Source organism: Neomonachus schauinslandi, chromosome 15 (genome assembly GCF_002201575.2).
Source record: "Neomonachus schauinslandi chromosome 15, ASM220157v2, whole genome shotgun sequence".
NCBI classification, from domain to species: domain Eukaryota; kingdom Metazoa; phylum Chordata; class Mammalia; order Carnivora; family Phocidae; genus Neomonachus; species Neomonachus schauinslandi.
Genome location: NC_058417.1, coordinates 43236237 through 43254165, shown reverse-complemented (window position 1 = coordinate 43254165; position 17929 = coordinate 43236237). Strand labels below are relative to the sequence as shown.

General features: G+C 37.2%; 1 protein-coding gene across 6 annotated transcripts in view; it reads left to right on the top strand.

Annotated features, from left to right (window-relative positions):
* KANSL1 (KAT8 regulatory NSL complex subunit 1) overlaps positions 1-17929 on the top strand; it is a 133777-nt gene that overhangs the window by 99934 nt on the left and 15914 nt on the right. For all 6 annotated transcript variants that reach the window (XM_021678388.2, XM_021678389.2, XM_021678387.2 and 3 more), the window contains 2 exons: positions 2739-2851; positions 3630-3825. In XM_021678388.2, the coding sequence (XP_021534063.1) occupies positions 2739-2851; positions 3630-3825 (309 nt within the window). The remainder of the gene's footprint in view (positions 1-2738; positions 2852-3629; positions 3826-17929) is intronic.

Below are 17929 nucleotides of genomic sequence, written 5' to 3'. Positions count from 1 at the left end.
GATCTCAGTGTGATTATAGGATATCCCACAGTCCTCTGATTATCGAGTGCCTCCTTGTATGGTTGGGACTAGAAGCTAGGCACATTCCCTCTGAGGTTCATGCTCTTGATTGCTTGCTATGTGCTGTTTTATCTTTGACAAACATTTCTGTGCTAAATAATGTTTTCCGTGTTGCCTTCAGTTTTAATTTGGGGGCCTGAATTGCCCCCAGGAAAATTTTAAGTTCCTCTAAGAAAATCAGTAAAATTCACATTGAATATTAATGGCATTTAAATATATATATATATATATATATATATCTGTAGGCATAAACAGGATAGGATTTAGCAGTAGTTATCTGTAGGTCGTGAGATTTCTGATGTTTTGTGCTTTTTCTTCAGACTTTCTGTACATAAGGTTTTCTGAAATAAGATTTTGTTAAAGAATGGCAACATTTTGTTTTGATAGGTGTCCTTACAGTTAATTTTCCCATAATCCCTACAAAATAAACTTTAATCAAATGTGGATTCAACCTGTTACTTGTGACACCTTATAAAACATGTAGATATATAGATCATATCTCTGCCATAATTTAATGTTAAATGCTTTTATTTTAAGGGAATGTAAAATTGACTGAAATTCTTAAGATCGGTATACCAGCAGAAAGTTCATAGTCACTGAAATTTCATGTTGAAAGGAAACTTCTTCATCTAAACCAGAACTTCTGTTATCTTAGGAAAGCTGTAACATCCCTGGAGTCACACATCTGCTAGTTAATGCCAACCTGAATATTAAATCCTTCTGATTATCTAGTCCTTTTTCATATCATAATGTGTGGGTTTTTTGAGGTTCCCCCTATTCTGAATAGTAAATCTTCATGAGCATTCAGGAGGATATTTGGGATTTCTGGGTTTTTTTTAATGTAAAAATATTATCCAAAAAAATTTGTCTCTGACACTATTTTTGTCCTGTCATTGTCTGTGTACGTACATTTATAGTCATCACAGTTGTATTAAAAATATTTTGAATTTAATCTTTTTCCAAAATCATTTCTACATAAAAGACTTTTTTTTTTTTTTTTACCTTTAAATATTCTTTTGGTATAAAGGAAGAAGAAATGTCTTTTGTGATGATTTTTAATAGTCTGATTTGCTGTGCTACAATTTATAATTGTGCCTCAGATGTTGAGCATTGAGATTATTGATAGATACCATTATAGTGATCAGCTATGTATATAAGATTTTTGAGAAATGTGTTTATTATAGGGTTATTTCTTTAAGATAATTTTTAGGATTGAGTGATATGAACATCTTTATAAGTCTTGCTACTTAACACCACTTTACTTTCCAAGAGGAAATCCATGTAGTGTTTAAGGCAGTGAGTATGTGTGCCAAATTTGCCATGATTTTGGCATCATTGACTGATCTGATCAGGATTTATGTGGTACTTTAGTACCTGCACAGGCTTATCTCTAAGAACATTTCCCAGTGTTCACTCATTGTAGTTTGCTTATGTCTTTTCTGCTTGTATACTTTGATCTAGCTTTTTGGTTAATTTGTGTGAAAACATTTTAGTTAGCTTTCCAGTCTATTGTCCTTTTCTTCTTTTTAAAGATTTTATTTACTCATTTGACAGAGAAGGAGAGAGAGAGAGCACAAGCAGGGGGAGTAGGAGGGAGAGAAGCAGTCTCCCCACTGAGCAGAGAGTGTGATGTGGGGCTCGATCCCAGGACCCCAGGGTCATGACCCGAGCCGAAGGCAGGCACTCAACCGACTGAGCCACCCAGGCGCCCCTCTGTTGTCCTTTCTTGGTACTTGCCTACAACTGCTCTGTTCTGCAGATCCTTTGGTGTTTTCTCCCCAGGGGTATAAAGATCTAAAAGAAATTAAATAATAATAAAAAACAGAATTTCAGCCTCAAAATATTGGCTTTGATATGGACTGGTAGCATTTACAGGGAGAACTTAAGCACACCCTAAAGTCATTTTGAGTTGTAAGGAGACAAAGACCCACCATCTTTCTGTGGTATTCCAGCAACACCAGAATGGAGGGATAAGTGTATCTGTGGCTTTATTGAGTGTAACTCAGAGACTCCATATGATTGACATCTCAGGGCTCTACCTATCCCTTTGAGCCTAATGAATACATAATTTGTTTTGAAATAGTCGGATTCAAACTTTTCCAGATTCTTTCCCACCTCCCTTTTTTTCATTTTATGTCCTAAGCATATATTTGATTTGTGTAGTCCAGAGACAGTAGTTACTAACTGATAGCATCAGGTAATTATTCACTTTTATTAATTTTTTTCTATTTTAGTATATGCATATATATTTACACAAAGTATGGTTTTCTAGAAAGAGGTTTCCAGCATACACTGTCAAGTCAAGCAGGTATTAACTACATTTACATTCTCTCTTAGTTGCCTTGATACTGAACCTGTGTATCCTCTTGACCCTTGAAGACTCTTTGTTACCATATAATTATTTTGCTAAGCTTCTGTTCCCTGGAATCATTAAAGCATTTCCCCATCAGTAAGCACTTAATATTAGTCTGTTGAATATTTTGGTTCCTTACCCTTCTTCACCCCAAAGCAAAAGCCAGTTCTCTCAGTTTTTTGTTTTTTTTTTTTCTCAGTCATATATGTTTGGTTTTGCAGGTTAGTTGTCTGAAATTTGAGATGTTTCATTTCAATGATGAAATGGTGCCACTTTTCGGTCTGTTGGTTAAATATTATCATGTATTTTTATCTTTCTCCTTTAGATCGAATCCGTTTCTCAGCCACTGGAAAACCATGGTGCCTCTGGTCATCCTTCAGAGTCATTGTCCACCAAATCATGTGGAGCATTGAGACCTGTCAATGGAGTTATTAACACGTAAGTTTTATGTCTTCTACTTCCTGCATGCAGTAGGCTTGTAAAAGATGAATTTGGGGCTCTTAGTTATCCCTAGCCAGGACTAACCCTGGTTTAAAGACAGAAGCCTTATTGCTTAATGGTATTGTGCATGCTTACTGTAGCAAGTATATTTTAATTAGCATGCTTAGTGTAGTTCCCTTTTACTTACTGTAGCCTAGACTTAACTCACAATGGAGAAAAAATAATAGGTCCTACTTTTATGAGTCGTTATGGTTGGTCCTGGTCTTGGTAGAATTCTTGAGAAGTGTTTACATAAACTCTTTTACTTTAGAACGGATTAGATCCCTAAAGGCTGTGTTTGTAAATCTGTATTTATGAAAGTTGAAGGAATCCCTCTATAAGTGAACAATGTGTACCCATCCCTAAAAGTCGAATTTTACAGAAGAACTGATTCTTAGGCAGCTCATTAACATTTTCAAGATTATTCATTTTCTTACCAGTTGCAATTTTCTCGATTTTCTTTGTGTTTCTGTTGTAGAAGAGAACTTAATCACTTGGAACCTGAGTTTATCACTTACTGACTTGCACTTTTCAAACATGATGTTAATGCCAACCAGGAGTCTTAAAAATAAGCACAGACACTGCACACACACTTATATTAAGAAGTGACATGCATCTGCTCTAGAATACTTGTTTGTGTCTGTGAGCATCTATAAGCAGAGGAGGCTGAACCGGTATTAGAGGCTTTGTTTCCTTGTCTTCTGAGAAGTGAATATTCTTCCTTCCCCTTGTACAGTCTTCAGCCTGTCTTGGCAGACCACATTCCAGGTGACATCTCTGATGCTGAAGAACAGTTACAAAAAAAGCAACGACTCAATCTAGTTTCTTCATCAACTGATGGCACCTGTGTGGCAGCCCGAACACGTCCTGTGCTGAGCTGTAAGAAACGAAGGCTTGTTCGACCCAGCAGCATCGTTCCTCTTTCCAGGAAGGTCAGTACCAGTGAGACTTGGTCATTGTTAAACAGTGAGCCAGAGGCGCAGATAGAATTATTAGTCTCTTGCCAACTTTGGTTCATTTAACTAGTGTTTTCCAAACTTGGCTAACCACCCAAGTTTCCTGGGGAGCTTGAGAAAATACTGGGTTCCTGACACCTGTTTCCTAGAGATTCTGATTCGGTTGTTCTAAAGTTGGGCCTTGGACTCTTGTTTTCAGAAAAACAAAAAACTCCCAGGTCGTTCTTGAGCCAGGTTTGGAAATCACTGGCTTGAGCTTTTTAATAGAAATGGGAGAAGAGTTTAAGTGCTGCCATCAACACATAGAAGGAGGGTGATGTGCTTCCCACTTGTCCTGTTATCACTGAAAATGGCAATGTGGCATGCTTTCCTTTCGAATAAGAGTCTCCATTAAAATTTTTAAATTGCTATGACTAAATGAATGTTTGTCTTCACAGAGAAAATGGAGATTATTCACGAGTGCAGGAAACTTTTGATTGCTGCCTCTTCAAATAACAGAGTTGGATTTATTCCAAAACTAATGAAGTAATACTTTAGTAAAATTAATACCATGCAGTGGTTAAGAGCATTAACTTTGAAGAGGATAAACGTGGGTTTGAATCCTGGCACTGCCACTTGGTAGTTTTGTGATTCGTAGCCTGTTAACACCCCCTTATTCCCTCCCCAAACCCTTCCCTTCCCCCCCTAGGCCTCATAGGGATCTCATAGGGTTGTTTGAGGGTTAAATGAAATGAATATAACTTGCTCGTGGAGGGTGTCTGGCTGATAAGTTACTGGTACAGAGCGGCTGTTACTGTTAGCACTTTTGTTATTGTTCACTTGTTTACTCATTTCACAAATATTTATTGAGCTCCTACAGCGAGCTAGGTCTGTTCTGTGCATTGGGAATGCAACACAAGACAAAAACAGATAAAAATGCACTCCTGAAATACTCTAGTGGGTAGAGACAGAATAAAACAATAAATTAAGTATAATGGTATGTCCTATAGTGTTAAGTGCTGGGGAGAAAAATACAGCAGATGAAGGGAATAGGGACTGTTGGGGAGCTCAGATGATGGAGTTAAGCCTGAGGTATTCTGAGGATGAGGAAGAGACTGGGAAGGAGTGACGAGTGAAGTAGAAGGAAAACGAAGAAAGTGAGACACATGGAAGGCAAATGAACAACATGTGTCAGAGAGGAAGGAGGGGAGTGTGTGAGATGCTGTAGCCAGGTCCAGGTAAGATGAAGACTGCGAACCAACTGTTGGGTGTGGTGGGGTTAGGGCTGTTCGAGATCTGTGTGAGCAGTTTTGCTAATGGGAGAAGAATGAGATTCTGCTTGGAGTGGGTTCAGGAGAGAATGGGAGGGAAAGAATTGAGGGAACTGTTTAGGATAACACTTTCAAAGAATGCTTCTGTAAAGGAGAGCAGAGAAATAGCTTATTTGAAGGGAAATCTTTCTTACGATAGAGCTTTTACACTATATTTGCTGATGAGAAAACTGACAAAGAAGAGGGGAGAGAATTGTTGGAACCACTAATATCTGGAAAGTGGATTTTCAGTGTTTGGCTTATGTTGTTATAGTATGCAGTTGGACTGCAAAACTTTGCCCTTTTTTTTTTTTAAGGAAAGCATTGTAAGTTAAAATTAACTATCAGGTTATGCCATTTTCTCTTGTCTCTTCCTCAAAATTCCTAAATTACCAAAATACCAGAAAAGAAAAAGGTATTTGGCAAATTTCCCATATTGACATTTGAGTCTCAATTTTTTATTAATAGTCCTATAAATCTAAATTATTTTCTTAAAGGTTGAAGAGTTGATTTTAGGAAAGCGAGAAAACAGTATATTACTGTCAAATGTAAGAAAGTAGTTTTTGATCATGACTCTGATGCTTTTAACAACAACAAAAAAACCCTCAACCAAACAAAAGCAAAAAACTTCATGGGGAAATAGTGTCCTTCCTCTGTTTTGGCAGTTTGCTTGTCCCCCTGTGTCATGACATATAGGGGTTTTATAAAAATTTTCTGTGGTGTAGGGTAGGCCTCCTGGATTCTTTTCAATCTGTGATCTAGAAAACCTTCCTTGTTGCTATTGACAGTAGATTCTTCCAGTCTGTGCCTAAGATCTAATGTACTTTTGGAGAGACCTATAAAGCATACTAAAGACTCTTCGGTTCCACTGCCAGTTTCTAAAACACAATCATCCTTACATGGAAAGTAAGCTACATGGAAAATAAGACAAAAGAAATAAATTGAGTTTGGAGAAACAAACCATTCACTGGTTATAGCAGCAATGCTGGAGTTCTGCCAGTGTTGGAGACGATGGCCATTTTGTCTATCTTGGTTGCTCACTGTGTCTCCTTGCTCAGTGATATTTGCCTTTTATCATCTTCTGATGCTGGATTTGCCAAGCACATTTATTCAGCACTTTGTCAAGTGCCCACTGTGCTCCAGGTATTCTTCAGGTTTCATTGGTGAACCAAGTCCTTGCCTTAATGGATCTTACATTCTAATGACAGAGCCTAGATAGCAAAGAAGTTAACAGATAAACCATTTTCTGATGTTGGTAAATGGCATTGAGTTCACACTCACTGTAATAGGATTTGCTTCCACGTTTAAAAAAAAAAAAACTTAATAACAGGAACTGCATGTTTCTGGATTAACTCAAATTACCTTTGTTACTGCCCCTCCCACCACATTTCTTACCTACCCAAGAAAGGTGGTTACTAGTAGATCTACGAGTATAGAATGTGAAAAACAGATGTTTAATGTCAGTGTTACTGGCTTAACTACATATTTTAAATTATCTCTACTTCACTCTAGATCCAAATATAAAACTCACTTTAGGGAACTCACTCAATTTTCCAGGACAGTCATTTTAGCTGAATCACAGCTGGAATTTTATTCCATCAAGTCTTACCAACATTTCTGAAATTACAGTGTGTATCTTACAATTGAGATGTACTTTTAGTGTAGTAGCACATTTCTTTTGCTCCTAAAAGGCTGTTTTTATGTCATTAGTATCTTAAATTGAGTGACTACAACGAAGGGGGTTCAGTAGGTTGAACTTGTTGGAAATAAATAGGAATGAGACCTATCAGTAAATAATGAAAGGCTTTGAATGCCCAAACTGTTGATTTGGGTTTTATCATCTAGATTTTAGAGAATTTTAGTTTTGAGCAGTTAAGTGTCATAAGCTATTTTTAAAAAGATAAAGTGTGCAGGTAGTTTATGTTTGCAGTAGATTGGCCATAAAAGAGACTGGAGTCAGAAAGAAAGACTAGTAACAATAGTAATCCTAGAGGAAATAATATTGTCTGAAGGCCCCAAAGCTCTCAGGATGCAGTAGATTTCAGCACTAGTCCTAAGGAAGAATCACCAGGATGTTGTGAATATCAGAGTTGGGAGGACTGAGAGCTTTGAGATTGGGAGAGTGGGGTTATCTTCCATGGAAATCAGTAAGGCCTGGGGAGAACATGGGGGTACTTCCTGTATCACCATTTTATTGTAATATTAGTGCAGATTGGAACAAGTTGCCCATACTGCTATGTATTACATACTTCATCACTGTCAGGGGTCTGGTTTGGTAGATGTTAGCAGTTAGCTAAGCCAGTGAAGAAACACTCAATGAGAAATTATATAACATGTATCATTAATGTTTATTTCCTGCTCTGCCTCTATGAGGTAGATATTTACAGCTTAATCTAAAACATTAGTTTCTAGATACCGAAATTTCAAATCAGTAAAAGTTTTAAAATAAATGTGGGGCCGATATGGGGTTGCTTTTTATTTTGTTAGTTATTTTATAAAATAAGTATATCATAGTACAGGTATTATTTTAAAAAGAAAAAATAACATGCCATGAGATTTTTGGATTGGCCTTAATAGCATTTCTTTTTAATATTTTTAAGATCGTATAGTTCTTTTTAGAATTTTCTATTTTCTTAGAGAATTTTTTAGAATATAGTTACCATACAGTGTTATATTAATTTCCAGTATACAGTATAGTATATCAGCAGTTCCATGCATTCACTCGGTGCTCATCACAAGTTCACTCAATCCCCATCACCTGTTTCACCCATCCCCCCCCCTCCCACCACCCCTCTGGTAAGCATCAGTTTGTTCTCTATAACTAAGAATCTGTTTCTTGGTTTGTCTCTCTCATGCTTTTTTTTTTTCCTTCTTTGTTTCTTAAATTCCACATGAGTGAAATCATATGGTATTTGTCTTCTCTGACTTATATTTAGCATTATACTCTCTAGCTCCATCCATGTCCTTGCAAATGGCAAGATTTCTTTTTTATGGCTGAGTATTATTCCATTGTGTGTGTGCGCGCGTGTACATACACACACACATTACCTCTTATTTATCCATCTATTGATGGACATTTGGGCTGCTTCTGTAATTCGGCTGTTATAAATAAAGCTGCTGGGGCGCCTGGGTGGCTCAGTTGGTTAAGCGACTGCCTTCGGCTCAGGTCATGATCCTGGAGTCCCTGGATCGAGTCCCGCATCGGGCTCCCTGCTCGGCAGGGAGTCTGCTTCTCCCTCTCCCACTCCCCATTTGTGTTCCCTCTCTCGCTGTGTCTTTTTCTGTCAAATAAATAAAATCTTAAAAAAAAAAATAAATAAATAAATAATGCTGCTGTATAAACATAGGGGTAGCATTTCTTATGAGATGGTTTGGCAGTGCTCTGGTGTGATTTTGGAATTTTATTGTTTGTGTTGGAGGATAATTATAGGAGGATTGCTCTGGGTTAAATTTTATTTTATTTAAGATTTTATTTATTTGTTTGAGAGAGAATGAGAGACAGCATGAGAGGGAGGAGGGTCAGAGGGAGAAGCAGACTCCCCGCTGAGCAGGGAGCCCGACGCGGGACTCGATCCCGGGACTCCAGGATCATGACCTGAGCCGAAGGCAGTCGCTCAACCACCTGAGCCACCCACGCACCCCTGGGTTAAATTTTAAAGTTGGATTCTGGAGAATTCCCAGCGGTCTTTCACTTCTTTCTCTTGTATCACACGTGAGGATATACAGGACATGACATATAGTAGGACATTCTCTTAAGGCACAGTGTCGTGATATTCGTGGTTGAAAACTAAAGAACTAAAATGATTGTGAGTGTGTATTACAAGTGAAGAATTTGGGGCAGCTGACTCTTGGTTTTGCTGCTGTCATGGTATCAGGGTCATGGCACTGAGCTCCACGTTGGGCTCTGCACTACGTGGGGAATCTGCTTGAGGGTTCTCTCTCTCCTTTTCCCTTTGCCCCTCCCCCTGCTCCCACACATGCACTCTCTCTTGCTCGCTCGCTCTCTCAAATAATATCCTTAACAAAAACTAGAAAAATAAAAGTGAATAATTTGATATCAAATAAGATACATTCTTTACTGACAGGGGCTTCTTATGATAGGTCTTGGAGGCCTAACTTTTTCAATACTAGTCAGACTTTTGGGAAGGAGCAGGAATGCCATGTGGACATTTGCAGTCATTATAAGACACAGACAAATTTTGAAAAGCTGAAGATAAAATAAATAGAAGCAGCTCTGATATTTTATTTATAAACTGTCCTCAAGCCAAAAGAATTTAATGCTTTGAATTAATATTCTGTGATTAACAGAAAATGATGAATAGAGCTTTACTTTGTGGAATTCATCCATGTGCATTACATTGGGTTTTTAATGGAAACTCCTTCAGAGAGAATTAATATAATTTATGCTATTAAAGGAACATAGAATTTCTCCATGTATCCAAGTATTTTATTTCTTCATTCAGTTTTTATGTTTTTCCTACATTCTTGATGTTTTTGTGATGCAAATGAGGTCTTTTCTGTTAGTGTTATTTTGTAAGTGCTGTTGATTTCTGTAATTGAACACTTATTTGAACTCTGTGTTTTGGTTGATTATTTTAAAATTTCTAGATAGGCTATCTATCACCAGCAAATAATGTGATACCTCTTTATACACTTCTTACTCCTTTTCCTTGACTAGATGTGATGTATTTACAGAGCAGTGTTAAGAAATAGTTGGTCCCAGTGAGGCATCTCATTCCTGGTTTTAATGCAATACTTTCTCTTCTTCTTTATTTTAATTAATTAATTTATTTATTTTTTGTTAGAGAGAATCTTAAGCACGCTCCAGCCCAGTGCTTGAGCCGGACTATGGGGCTTAATTTCATGACCCTGAGATCATGACTTCAGCCAAAATCAAAAGTCAGACTCTTACCGACTGAGCCACCCAGGCGCCGCTCATGGCTATAGTTTTAGAATTTCACTATTAATTTTGATGTTGGATAACTTCTTAAAATGAATTGGGACACTTTACCATTTTCTGTGCTTTGGAAAACTTTAAAGATTTTTTGGGAAGTATCTATTTCTTTAAAATTTGTTGGAACTTTAAGGTAAAGACCATCTGAGGACCAGCATCTGTTTTACAGAAAATTGTTCATCTATCAGATTTTTCAAATTAACTCATACAGAATTTTATAGAAAGCATTCTTAATTTTTAAGTCCTTGTTATCTGTAGTTATGTCCATGTTTCAATCTTAATTATATTTGTTTTCTGTTACTTGATTAGTCTTGTCATCAGTTTTTCCTATTGGTCTTTTCAGAGATTGGTTATTTGCTGGTAATTCCTTCCTCCTGTGGTCTTGGTTGGTTTTGTTTTTGTTTGGTTGTTTTTTTTTTTCTCTCCTGTCTGCCTTTATTCAAATGTTTAATTTATTTTCTGTTCTTTCTTACGTAATAATAAAAGCATTCAACTTTCTGAATTTTCTTCTGAGTGTAGTTTTGGATAGCATTCCACAGCCTTTGATGTGTGAAGTATTCTTTTTGCTATTTGGAAGTTGCCAATGAGTTTTGAGTTCTTTTCCCAAGAGTTACAGATTGAGTTTCCAAATTCAAAATGGTTTTTTTTTTTTAAACCTTTCGTTATTTAATTACTAATTTTTATAGCATTTGGCTTAAAGTGGTGTTTCTGTTGTTTCTGCTTATATTTTGTTGATTTTTTTAAAAATGTCATTGGTGTCTAGTCTCGAGTTCTATGTAATTATATCCTCTTAGTGACTTGAGGCTTCTCTCTCCAGTAGTTTTTGCCTCACATTCTACTTTTCTTAATACTAATGTTGTAGTATGTGATTTTTTTCACCCATTTACTTTTAGCATTTTGTTTTTTGAAACATCATTTTTTTTTAACCTCCATAAAGTCTTTGATTTTAAAGGGGATTTTATTAAATAAAAAAGTTTTTCATTTTATATATTCAGTTTTAAAACTGGATTTAAAGGCTTATTTAGGTTTATTGTGACTGTAACATTTCATTATTTATTGATAGTCCTTTTTATAACCTTAATATGCCAACTTACTGAGTTCTTAATTTTAATTTCTAGTTTTTCAGGATTAGAACAACAGTTTGACCATGTTTCAGGTTCTTAGCTCATAACCTTTGTCCCTTAAAACTGTTTCACTGTCTTTCGGTGGTGGAGGAGGGTGATTATTTGTTGTTTTGTTTTGGCATAGAATTAAAATGGTCTTATTTTCAATCCTTTATATTGGTAACCAGTTCTGCTGTGCACTGTCCAGTGTGGTAGCTACTGTAGCCATGTGTAGCTATTTAAAATTAAGATAAATTCAGTACCTCATTTGCAGTCACATTTCACGTGTTCAGTGGTCCGTCCCATGTGACTAGTGGCTACCATATTTAAGTCACACAAATACTGAAGGCTTTCATCATTGCAAAACTGCAATGGACAGTGCTGCAGGTTTTTAATATGGTCCTATCAAGTCTTTTATACTAGCTTTGGTTCTTGATTCCCCAAAGTTTGTAGTTGGAAATGGAAGTATTCCAGTTATCTCTGTGTTACTGTTTTGTCTCCTGTTTGTTTAGCTCTTACTACCTGCTGCTCCTCGGTGTCATCATTAAATTAAACATGGAAGTGATTGGCAGAGTTTGGATGCACATAATAAGTACTCAGATGTTAGCTGTTAACATTTCTGTCATGGTTTTCATCTCTTTGGTTCTCCTGTAGTATAAAGGAGGGAAGACAAGTTTATTGCTCACATTCTATTTTAATTCTCCATATCATTAGTTCTGACCATAGTTCCTCTTAGGTAGGTTTTAGTTCTACTACCATGGGTAGTTAAGATTTTTTCTTTTTTCTTTTCAGATTTTATATTTCCTTTTTATGTCATCTTACTGCCCTTTCATCTTCCCTGTTTCCATGTAATAGAAGTTGTGTTATCTTTTACTCTATTGGAGATGTGAGAAGTTTCATTCATTAATTGTTTTACCAAACTTGTTTAATAGTTTTCTGGAGGTATGTTCTTTCTCAATTTTTCAGATTTGCTTCCTTTTCCCTTATTCTGCAGTATTCTGCTCGTAGTCCCGAAGCTGAGGGTTTTTTTTTCTTTCTTTCATTATTCTTAAAAAATAAGTTGATCTATCCAGACTTTGTGATTTCACTAGAAAAATGTAGTAGCTGGGTGTATTTGTTTCCTATCACAGTTCTGGAGGTTAGAAGTTTGAAATCAAGGGGGATAGCCCTTTGCTGCCTCTGAAGGCTCTCTAAAGTAGAATCCTCTCTTGCCACCTTCTGCTTTCTTTGCTTGTGTTTGCTAGCAAATTTAGCATTCATTGGCTTGTGGCAGCATATCTCCTCCTATCTCTGCCTCTGTTTTTATGTGATCATCTTCCCTATGTGTCTGTGTCTTTGTGTTTTCATGTGGTGTTATTAAGGACACCATTCATTGGATTTAAGGCCACCCCAATTCAGTATCACTTCATGTTAATCACATCAGAATCCTGTTTACAAATAAGGTCACATTCTTTGATTCTGGTTGGGCATGAATATCGGGGTGGGGCCTTGGGGCGGGTCACTATTCTAATCAGTACACTGGCCATTGGTCCTTGTCTCTGCTACTCATGTGCTGGTTGAATCTTTTTCTTAATTCTAAATCTGGAAAGGTGCTATTCCTAACTCAGTTACTGGGTTTCAGCAACTTTTATACTTAACATACCTATGCTGTAGTTGGAGAAATAGTTGAACTTCATTTTACTCCCACTGCCAGTTTTCTGGAGCACTTCTGCACCACTGAATTTATTGTGTGAAGAACCTGAATTCCCTGTATATGGAAAAACGTAGCAGGTTTACCTGCCTCCTTCCCTAATTTTTTTTTAATTCTGTAAAGTATAAAAAATGATAAAACAATCATTATGTACATACCACCTTAAATGTTAATATCTTGACTTTTTTTTTAATATTTAAAAGAAAATTACAGATGAACAATGTTTGTTTTATCCTCTATCATCTCCTCTACCTGCTTCCTTCCCCAGAGGTAACTACTATCATGAATTTGGTTGTGTATACTCCCAGTTCAGGTTCTCTTAGATTTTTACTACACGTATATGTATCCATGGGCAAAGTGCAGTATGTATTGTTTAGTTTAATGTTCATATAAAAATTTATATAAATGCCATCATGGTGTACATATTCTGCAACTTGTTTGGGGGGGGGGTGTGTTTTTTAATTCACTGTTGCCTTTTCAAGATCTCCATGTTGATAGACATAATTTTAGTTCATCTTTTGTAAATAGTCCACATTTCCTTCAAAAAGACAGTGTTTGTGTGGGTGAGTATATCCATATCCCGTTTGTTGACTTCAGGGTTCTAAATTTAACTTCTATTTTGCGCTTAATGATTGTGTTCATGTCTTCTGTGTCCTTTGGTCTGCTTTCTATTTCTCTTTGAGAAATATATTTGGTATGTAACATTGTGTAAGGTTAAAGTATACAACATGTTGATTTGATCATAGATACTGCAGTACGCCTGCCAACTAATTGTAGCCTTAGCTAATACCTCTATCATGTCACAAAATTATCATTTCTTTCTTGCGGTGGGAATAATTAAGATCTAGTCTCTTTGCATATTTATAATATAGTACTGTTGTCTCTGTAATCACTATATTGTGTATTAGATCTCTAGGACTTATTTATCTACTAACTGCAAGTTTATACTTTTAAACAACCTCTCTTGGGTTCCTGGGTGACTCAGTTGGTTAAGCGACTGCTTTCAGCTCAGGTCATGATCCCAGAGTCCCAGGATCGAGTCCCGCATCGGGCGTCCTGCTCCGTGGGGAGTCGTCTTCTCCCTCTGACCCTGCCCCCTCTTGTGCGCTCTCTCTCTCAAATAAATTAAATCTTAATGTATAAATAAATAAATAAACAACCTCTCTTATTTCCCCCCCCCCCCTTTTTTTTTTTTTTTTTTTTTAGCATATGTATTCATATAGATCCAGGATGACTGGTTAGATGCAGACAAGTTCATGGTTGATAATGCATTGCATTCCAGTATTTATTGTTGATGAAAATTCTGATGTCAGTTTGTCATTCTTTTAGTTTATCTGTATCTTCTCCCTAGTAATTTAAATTCCCCAACCCCCTACTTTGAGGTGGGTTTTTTTTTTTTTTTATGTTTTGCAGTAACAAAGGACGTATTTAGATGTATGAATTAATTTTTAGCCACTTAGGGGCTTGGTTTGCACCCTCATTCTGAGAGTTCTTGTCTGTCTTGAGTTTTGAAAATTATTATTTCTTTAAACTTTTCCTCTTTTCTCCTCTTTAATATGGAATGTCTATTATATGTAGATTGTTGTAGATCTTGTCATTCTCTCTTCTATATCTTTTTTTTTAATACTTCCCATTTCCATCTCTCTCTCTCGCTGTTTTATTCTCAGTAAACCTCTGTGACTGTTCCTTCTATTCATCAGGTTTTTCTCCAGCTGTGTTTAGTTTACTATTAAACCTGTCAGTTGTTTGGTTTTTTGTGTTTTTTTTTCTTTTCTTTTTTTTTAAGATTTTATTTATTTGAGAGAGAGAGCACGAGCAGGGGGGAGGGGCAGAGGGAGAAGCAGATTCCCTGCTGAGTGGGAAACCCAATGTGGGACTGTATCCCAGGACCCTGGGATCATGACCTAGGCTGAAGGCGGGCACTTAAACGACTGAGCCACCCAGGCACCCCAGTGTGTGGTTTTCATTCAGAATTTGTTTCTGGTTACTTTTAGAATCATCCTTTTTTTCCATCCTTTCCTATTTTATGATGTTCATTCCTTCCTTTATCTGTTTGAACTACTGTAATATACTTTATTTATTTATTTATTTATTTTAAGAGAACCATGTAGGTATGTATATATTTGCCAATGGTAGAGAACGTGAGGTTTCCACATCTTTGGCCAATATACTTACTTTAAAATCGCTCTCAGATTATTCCATTTCCAGGGGGTGCCTGGCTGTCTCAGTGGGTAGAGCATGGGACTGTTGATCTTGGGGTCCTGAGTTCGAGCTCCATGTTGGGCTACAAATGACTTTTAAAAAATTATTCCATTTCTAGTTTCTTGAGGACCAGTTGTCCCCATTTTTGTGCTGACTGCAACACATCAGTCTGTGTTTGGTCTGCTTTGTGATCTTTCACAGTGAGCTCACCCAGGGCAGGGTGAACAGGGCATGTTTTCTGTAGGAGTCTTGTGTGATCCCTAGACTGTGGAAGTGTCCTTAATGCACAGTTTTCTATTGATCATCTTTTCCTTTTTTTTTTTTTTAACTAATTTTTTTTTTTTTTTTAAGATTTTATTTGATGGAGAGAGAGAGCGAGAGCATGAGCACAAGCAGGGGGAGCGGCAGAGGGAGAGGGAGAAGTAGGCTCCCCACAGAGCAGGGAGTTGGACGTAGGGCTCAATCCCAGGACCCCGGGATCATGACCTGAGGAGAAGGCAGATGCTTCACCGACTGAGCCACCCAGGCACCCCTAAACTAATTTATTTAGAAATACCACCTTTGCTACATATTAAGCTGTCATGTATACTTTGGTCTAGTTCTCTTTCTGTTTAATTTTTCTGTAGCAGACTATTTTAATTGCTGTAACTTTAAGATATTTTGATATATGGTAGGGCAAATCACTCCCCTCTATCTTTGCTTATCAGAAATTTTATGGGGACTTTTCCCTTTAAGCATATATTCTTTCAGTTCCAGTTTTAAGATTGTTTAAATCTTATTTGCCTCTTCCTTCCCCAACAAAACCTTATTTAGATTGTAGATTAATTTGTAGATTATTAATAGCTTTAAAAAGGTTTGTGTTTATAAGTTTTAGTTAAACTTACTCCAAAATATTTTTTATTATTGTTATAGTCAAGAAAAGATTATTTTTTTCACTTGTATGTTTCTCAATAACAGTTATTTTTAAGAAGGTCACATTTCAGAAAGGCCCATGATCTGGAATTTTGCCTGGCATATTGAGGAAATAGCAGTGGTAGAGTGAGCAAGGAGAGAAGCAGGAAGTAAAAGGAAATGAGGTCAGAGAAGGGATAATAGCAGTGACAGATGGTATAAAGCCTTGTGTGCACCATTTGTAAGAACTTTGGCTCTTGTTCCTTATGAGATGAGGAGCCATTGGAACGTTATGAGCTGAGGACTGGTAAGCCACGGTTACTCCTACTACTGTATTTTGATTACTTGGAAGGAGGGGCAAGCAGGAAGACAAGTGAGGAGTTATTTAATAAATTCATGTGAGAGGGGTTCCTGGGTGGCTCAGTCATTTAAGCCCTCGACTCTTGATTTCAGCTCAGGTCATGAGACCAAGCCGCACATCGGACTCTGCTAGGTATGGAGCCTGCTTAAGATTCTCCCTCCCCACCACCCCCCTTTTAAGTCAGAAAAGATACTGACTTAGACCAGGGTTATTGCAGTTGAGGTGGTATAAAGTGGTCAGATTCTGGATACATTAAGAAAGTAGAGGCCACAGGATTTCATGACTGGATATGGGGTATGGTAAAAGAAGGGAGTTTAGGATAAGTTCAGAGATTTAGGACTGAGCAGCTAGAAATTGGGAAGAGCACGGGCTCAGTTTTGAACTGAGGTACCTGTTAAGACATCTAAGTGAAGTTCAGTGAGCAGTTAAATTGAAATGAAATTATATTAATTGATATACTAATATTGAATAATCCTGATATCCAGAAATCTCCACTTGGCTCAGGTTTGGTTGTTTATATTTGTTGTGATTTTTAAAATTTGTTTTCGTACTGTAAAATGTATGTTGTGATTTTTTAAAACACAAATAGGCTCTGGGGTGCCTGGGTGGCTCCGTCAGTTACGCGTCTGCCTTCGGCTCAGGTCATGATCCTGGGGTCCTGGGATTAAGCCCTGTGTCAGGCTCCTGCTCAGTGGAGTCTGCTTCTCCCTCTGCCCCTCCCCCAACTTGTACACATTTTCTCTCTCTCTCAAATAAATAAAATCTTTTTAAAAAGAATTTTATTTTTCTGAAAGGACAATAGAATTGTAATTTGTTAGTATCAGCCATCTTAATTGAATAGAAAATTACCTCTTCTTCAATGCTTTTATTTATTTTTAAAGATTTTATTTATTTGTCAGAGAGAACGAGAGCACAGCAGGGGGAGCGGCAGGCAGAGGGAGAAGCAGGTTCCCCGCTGAGCAAGGAGCCTGATGTAAGACTCGATCCCAGGACCCTGGGATCATGACTTGAGCTGAAGGCAGACACTTAACTGACTGAACCACCCAGGTGTCCCTCTTTAATGTTTTTAAAGATTTGACCAGGGAAATTGACTTGTCTGAGCCTCTACCTTATTTTATGCATGTATATGGTATTCCCTTATTAGATGGAATACAAAAATATGTAACATTTAAACATCATAGAAATGCATAATTTGTATACACTCCTATTACATATGTACACACTCAGTTTCCAGTTTTTATTAACTAGTGCTTTTTTGAGGAATTCTTACATGTTTGCATTTCTTCTTTTTTCTCTTCATTAAGCCAGTCTTTTTTTTTTTTTTTTTTTTTTTTTTAAGATTTTATTCATTTATTTGAGAGAGAGCATGAGAGTGGGGAGGGTCAGAGGGAGAAGCAGACTCCCCGCCGAGCAGGGAGCCCGATGTGGGACTCGATCACGGGACTCCAGGATCATGACCTGAGCCGAAGGCAGTCGCTTAACCAACTGAGCCACCCAGGCGCCCCATTAAGCCAGTCTTAAAGTTTATCTGATTATTAATTGGTCTGTTCCTGTCCACCCCACCCTTGAGGTGGGTTTAGGAAGAAGGAA